The sequence below is a fragment of the Limanda limanda genome, chromosome 17, assembly GCF_963576545.1.
Source record: "Limanda limanda chromosome 17, fLimLim1.1, whole genome shotgun sequence".
Taxonomy (NCBI): Eukaryota; Metazoa; Chordata; class Actinopteri; order Pleuronectiformes; family Pleuronectidae; genus Limanda; species Limanda limanda.
Window position 1 is genome coordinate 21,619,600 of NC_083652.1, and position 6,959 is coordinate 21,626,558.

At 48.1% G+C, this 6,959-nt stretch overlaps 1 protein-coding gene across 1 annotated transcript in view; it reads left to right on the plus strand.

The window, feature by feature from the left end:
• arhgap44a (Rho GTPase activating protein 44a) overlaps positions 1-6,586 on the plus strand; it is a 28,441-nt gene extending 21,855 nt beyond the window's left edge. Inside the window, exons 19-22 of the mRNA XM_061090649.1 lie at positions 435-947; positions 2,902-3,056; positions 3,989-4,390; positions 6,166-6,586. Coding sequence (XP_060946632.1) covers positions 435-947; positions 2,902-3,056; positions 3,989-4,390; positions 6,166-6,320 — 1,225 coding nt within the window. The 3' untranslated portion in view covers positions 6,321-6,586. The remainder of the gene's footprint in view (positions 1-434; positions 948-2,901; positions 3,057-3,988; positions 4,391-6,165) is intronic.
• The last annotated feature ends 373 nt before the right edge of the window (positions 6,587-6,959 follow it).

A 6,959-nucleotide genomic window follows, 5' to 3' on the forward strand; every position in this document is an offset into this window, starting at 1 on the left:
GTGTAGGATTAAGGCCGACAGGGTTTCCACATGCAGCAGTTGAGAGGACGTTCAGTCACCGGGCCAGTCGTATATCACTTTGGCTTCAGAGACAGATCCTCCCAGCTCCATGCAGTGTGCAGACACAAGGTGCTCACAGAGGGAGGCGTTCACACCGTATTCTTTTCCTTTGGCAATATATATTTTTCCTTTGCTCTTTCTTTGTGCTTGTCTTTGTATTTGCACCAAGCTGACTGTGTGCTAAGCTCAGTGCCCACCACCCACCCTCAATGCAACTTTTTTTTTTTCCTCTTCTGTTTTTTGGCTCCGGACCACCTAACCCCTAACACCCCACCCATCCCAGCAGCTTCTCCTCTGTCACTCCAATGCGTCTCCCTGTTCAATCACTAGAGCTGTCTTTTTTTTTGTGCTGTCTATTCTCTTAATATCTACAGCTCAGACAACGTGTCGCCCAATCGGCCGGACACCTCTCATGCCCACCCGCCCCCAGGGGAGGACCGGCCGCCCCCCCCTTACCCCATCTCCTCGTGCCACTCCCTCCCCCACCACTTCTACCCCAAGCCCCCGCCCTGCGCCCGCCCCGTGGCGCCGGGTCCAGAGTCCCAGCCCCCCGCCTCCCCCCCGCCCCCGATGCGCTGGTCTGGCTTCACGCCCCCCGCCCCGCCCCCCTCCTCCTCCTCCTCCTCCTCCTCCTCGTCACTCGACATCAATTCGAACCCCAAACCCAGCTGCCTGCACTTCCCCAAGCACAGTCCGCCCGGCGACATGTCGCATGCCCCCCCGCCAGATGCTAATGCCTCACCACTCTACATCAAAACCCCCTTGGCACTAACTCGCCACGACCAGTCCTTTGGCAACCCCCCTAGCCTCCCTTCGTCCGCACCCCCGCCCCCGCCGTGGGCTGCCTGTCCATGTGTGCGAGAGAGAGGACCCCCCAGGCTGACTAGGTAAATACAACACACCCATGGCCACTGTGGATGCACCACAGGGTGCCAGCTGTATCTCTCCTCTCCTCCAGCTCGCTGGCTCATGTTTTCTTTTTGCTTTTTTTTTCCTCCCCCTTCAAATTACATATCTCAGATTCTGTAACATTCAGGTTGTCGGGGGTTGCCTCTCATGGGGTTGCCTAGCAACTAAGGATGTTACTGGCTTATATAAGGCTGGATATGAGGCTGGTATGGAGTAGATGATAAATACATGCACAACGCTGCGTATGTCTATCAAATAGCATATGGATGTATTTATTCTACAGTCTGCACCATTTGTTTGACTAACCAACAGAAGAAGCAGCTTTGTAAGGAACTGAAGGTTTACAAGGTTAGTGATATAGTGTCTGTTCCGTGATAGAAGAATATCTTCATACAAGATCAGCATCGCACAGCTGAAACCGAAGGAGCTGAGTTTGTATTGAGTGATTCAGACAGTTTCCTTACTCATAAGTCTTCAGTGTTACCATCACACAATACAGCGTGAGTCATTACTGCAAATCTTTGTCAGCAGTCAGAATAAGCTCGCCTGATATTGCTCCTTCTCATGATCCGCTAAGGCCATGATTTCCCATTCAGATGATTTATTTGTTGGAGCTCAAAGGGGCTGCAGGAGATCCCAGTTAATTAGACGTCACATAATCCTAAATGTGACGACTCGCTGCAGAGTGGAGGCTCTATGTGGGTGAGACTTCATGGGCTTAGTCTTGTATTTGTAGCAGCTCTGCAGTAGATCTTATTACTGCAAGCATATCCTTGCTGCAGACATTAATTACAGATATAATTATATTAGTGAGAAGAGAACACGGCAATTAAAATTCAAGAGCAGAGGAAAGAATTACAATATATTAAAGCACACATTTAACATCACTGAAGGTTTCTTAGACACATAGAAAGTTAATGCCAAGCTTGGTAAATCTAGATGGATTTTGAGGTTACAATCAATAAAGATATTGATAATCTTGGTAGAAAAGTTTATCTATGATCCATTCAGTTTATTTACAAAGGTACGCTGAGTTATCAAGGATTGTGAGAGTGAGAGTAAAGAGGTTTTTCTTTTTTTTGTCATACGCTGTATCTCTGCTCTATTTTCTACACAACTTCCCTTCTCTTTGTATCGTGTGGATACAAACCTAATGCATAGGAAGGTTGATTTATGAGAATTGATTAATGCTACGTCTGCTTCAAAAATGTGCACTCTCTATTCTCTAACGCTGGAATGAATTCCTCGAGCTCGGGGGATTTCTTTTGCACAGATTGAGATCTTGTAAGTTCAGTTCAGATCCCGGCTGAGCTCTGGTTCAGTCGCTCAAAATCAAATTGCTTTGGTTCACATCACTGAGCTTCGGTGTCTGCTGAGAGGAAAGGGCTCAAACTTTTTCTTTGTAACTGACAAATTTTTTTTGCTCTTTTCTTATTCAACTGTTACAGAAATGTGTGATTTTTTTTATGAGTAATAATAATGGTGGTGAAAAGTTTACTGTCTCTATTCTCATTATTCGAGTAACAAAAGTTGATATGTTTGCTCAGTGATATTTGATTTACTGTGGTTTGAACAAGCCGAGAGATTTACAACTTCAGGGATTCACCTGCTTGATGCTTGATTCATTTGTTTTCACAAGGGTTAAACAAAAGGTGTTTGATAAAGATGTGCTGCGGTTTGTTCTGTAAACACCGGCTTGCTTCCCCTGACCTTGTGTTGATGGGTTCTTAAACATTGTGATACAGTCATTAATGATGATACTGATGATGGTGGTGGTGGTGGTGGTGGTGGTGGTGGTGGTGGTGGTGGTGGTGGTGGTGCCAGCACTGAGGCAATGTGCATGAGGACAGTTCAGAATGTAAATGTGCTTTTAAAATGATTAAAGTTAAATTGTCTGATATCGGAACACTGATGTCTTTCTGTCTTTTTCAGTTCATTGAAGAGTAAAGAGCTCTCCCCTGTAACTGGACACAAAGGCATCCAGGTGGCAGGTCCAACAGTCCCCCCCCCCAGCAGCAGCAGCAGCCCGCAGAGCAGCAGCCAGTCCCCCCACTCCACGGAGCACAGTCCCCACACCCTGCACAAAGGTCAGCACCTCACGGGTACTGAGGTTAGGGTTGCAAAATCCCAGGAATATTCAAAGTTGGAAACTTTCCATGGGAATTAACGGGAATTAACTGGAATTAATGGGAATATATGGGAATTAACAGGAATATACGGGAATAAACTGGAAATGTTGTGGGTAATTTATACTACCTGTATTTACCTTGTCATATACAGACATAAATATAAACATTTTGTTGTGTCATAGGCTGATTTGAGCCCTGAGGAAACTTTGGGCACTTGACTATATGCTTCTGCATCGTTGTGTCATTCTTAACATAGGTCTTTGCACAGTATTTGCAAATGTACACAGCCTTTCCTTCTACATTGGATGGGGTGAAATGTCTCCACACATGAGAGAGTGCACGTGGCATTGTTCTGTAGAATAAGATGAGAAAAAAGTTTGTAAAAAAACACTAATGCAATGCCAGAGATATAAATAGTTAGCCAAACAATTGGAATCGTCTGTGAACATATTTTACAATTGATGGATAAATGAATGGAAATAGTCTAGATGAACAGATGAACAATCCTCAATCAGCATGCTAATATATTTTCCCCAGTAACGTCATGGAAACTTACCTGACTAGTCCTGCACTCTACAGCAGGCCTCAGTAGCCCTGCTGTAGAGTGAAGGATGCTGGGAGTTATCTGTGCATGTGATGGAAGAATGCACAGTGGAGGGTTGAAACTCAACGTTCCATACATCTTTCAAATAGAGTTTTGAATGATGTTTTTATTGCTTAGAGATTAATTTGCGTATTTTTTTTTTTCCAAAATTCCCATTTCCCATGGAAAGATTCTGGAAATTTACCGGAAACTTTCCGCCCCTTTGCAACCCTAACTGAGGTATTAAGTATTTACATTTTGAACAGGAATACTTGTTGTGTAACACGACTGTGTTGTGTGTTTCCAGGTTCCAAGAAGCTGGCCCCTGTCCCTCCCAAGGTCCCTTACGGCCAGTCAGGCGGGATGTCCGACCAGTCCACAGGTCAGCCGTCACCGGTCAGCCTGTCTCCCACACCACCTAGCACCCCTTCCCCTTATGGACTGGCCTGCCCTCCTGGGCTAGTGCCCCCACCCTCACCTGGGCAGACCCCATTTGGGGCGCCCCACTCCCTCTCCTCCCCTCCCTCCCTGACCGGAACGCTCACCAAGTCTCGGCCCACCCCTAAGCCCAGGCAGAGACCTAGCCTGCCCCCTCCTCAGCCGCCCACAGTCCCTCCTGGGCTCCCTGGCCTGGCCATGGCCCCAGTTCCCCAGCCCCTGGAGCAGGGCCTCCTGGATGGACTGTCTCCTGGGGAGAGCATGTCTACAGGTAATCCTCAGCCCTTGGTAACCACACCCCCGCCACCCCCACAGGTTGGGCTGCAGCGGCCCTCTCTCAGACTCGCTGTGGCTCTGTCCAACGGAGACGCTGGACGAGTGTAGGACTCTGTAGGACTCGTCCCAGTAGATCTCAAACAGAGCTCGTCCCCTTTTACTGACTGTCCCCACTCCAATGTCTGAATGATTAAAAGTTGCCTTTTAGACACAGATGCCTGACATGATGCAATGTGAAGAGCATTTTCTGAGCAGAGCTCCTGACCGATGTGTTCATTGCTTGTGTTATGTGATGATGTTTCTTGGTAACGTGTGGAAACATCAGAGAAGCATAGCTGGTCCTGCTTGTTTGGAAGTTGCCATTAGATTCATCATGTGCTCTCTGTTTATCTGTGTTACCCAGACCCTCGCTCGGCAGAGGTAGGTCCGAGGCTTACACGGTTCACACTAGTCTCTCCATCCCACTGCGTAGCAGGCGTGGAAACCTAGCCAGACAAACCCCACATTATATCTCCAGTATGATGTTCTGATGATGAGGTGTTCTGTCAATATCTACCAATCCTTCTGTCGCTTTGTTATATTTATCATTCTCTTGTTCCCCCTGCTACTGTTGTGCACCTTGCAGCTGTGTGAGGCCAGGGATTCAGTGTGGGCTAAGTGTGAGGGGGACTTTTAGGGTAAGCCAGACCGCCCCCCCCCCCCCACCCACCCCCCCGCCCCATGCAATCCATCTCACTGCCTGGCCTGGTGCTGTGGCTGCCTCTGGGGTCTCCTGCAGCCGGCCTCCAACCTGCTCACGTACCAGTAGCTCGCAGTCACCACGTCCACATTGTTAACTCTCTGCATGGTATTGTGGTACGACCAATAATGCATGGCCTAAGGACTTCCCAGAGTGCACCACACTGCGCTCACATTGCAGACGCCGTCGCTTATAGACGTCCATCGACAGCCCGCCCCTCCCTCCTTTTGTTCCCCATTCCCAGCCTTACGCCAGCCAGACATCCCCCTCTAACGCCCCTGCCACCGGTATGGGGGGGTCGGGGGCCACAGGTAACCCCCAATCCTCCTCTGGCAGGTTCATCGCTTCTTATAACCTCTGCTCCTCCTTACTACACTGCCACGCTCCATCTCATTCCTACACAGGAGTAGTGTTCAGCCTCAGCTTGGAGCCGCTGCTCCCAGTAAACGCAGCAGCGCTTTGGAACAGATCTTTATTCAGAGCAAGAGATCGAGTCCTCATGAGAGTCCCATCGCTATGGTGTCTCGGTGCCATTTTTTCCACAGAGTTCCACACACATCTTGTCGCCTCAGTGTTGGTTTTCCTCTGGCCGTTGTTGTAAACGTGTACAGTAATGTGTCATCGTGCAGTCATTTTGACCTGTTCCAGTATTTTATCTGACAAAGTATTTGTTGTTGTCGTCTCAAAAGACACAAAAAGCTGTGACATGCCACACTCGTCGCCACCAAGTTGGTTCAGGTGTGACTAGTAGTAAGACACTGAATTCATCCCTGTGTAGAATGTGAAGCACATGTAATCTACTGACTCTTTCTTTTCAATCAGGGCTGACCTCATATTGCCACTTAACCATGAGTCCTGAATCCAAACGATTAATATTATTTCTGCTCTCTTCCGTTTTTTGACACCTCATTATCATCATCATACGCCCTCTTCTCCTCCTCCTCCTCCTCCTCCTCCTCTTCTTTGCTCCTCATCCCCATTCCCACCACTCTGCTCATCATACTCACCTCTCCCACCCTGCTCACCATTAGATATCTTCAGTTATGAAATCCCCTCCATCAATGTCAATCTGGACAGCCTCATCGATGAGTTCAGCGGTGCCCCCTGCAGGAGGTTCCGGGCAGTGACAGACTCTCCAGAGGGAGACGCTGTGCCTGAGGAGGAGCCCCAGAGCACCACTCTATGACCTATGACCCCAAGGCATCGCAGCTTACCAGCACCCCTGTGGCTGTACATACTCTTAGCTGACGCCGCCGAGGCCTGATGGAAACACCACTTGGCCTCACCAATGCCCACCCGACACCAGAACTCAGACCCTCCCTCACATCTGCTACAGGCTGCAAAGAACCTCATCTCTCACAACTGCTCGCTAGAACATAAATGTGACAACAACAAAAAAACACCAAAATGCCATAGTGGAGGAACAGTTGCCTTTAGGAGGAAAGACTGGAATATAAATGAGTATTACACTGAAAGATGCTTTTCAGTTTCTATTTTTTTTTTTTTTTCTGCCTTGCTTTGTTGGTCTTGTTTGATGCAGTGGTCTGCATATTCTGTGCACTTGTTCAATTTCTTGATTTTTTTTTTGCCTTAGAACATGCAATCAAATTGCAATATGATATTCACAAGTTGTGCAACTCTTCGGTTAGGGAAACTCAGAGCCTGACGTGGTTAGGAGCAATGCCCATCCTCAGGGTGAAACAGAGAGACGGAGAGAGAGAGACAGAGAGAGAGAGAGAGAGAGAGAGAAAGTAATCTGCTTTTATTGCTGACAGGGTATTCAAGCTTTGTGCACATTGAGGAACATGCTGAGCCCGGCAGGTTT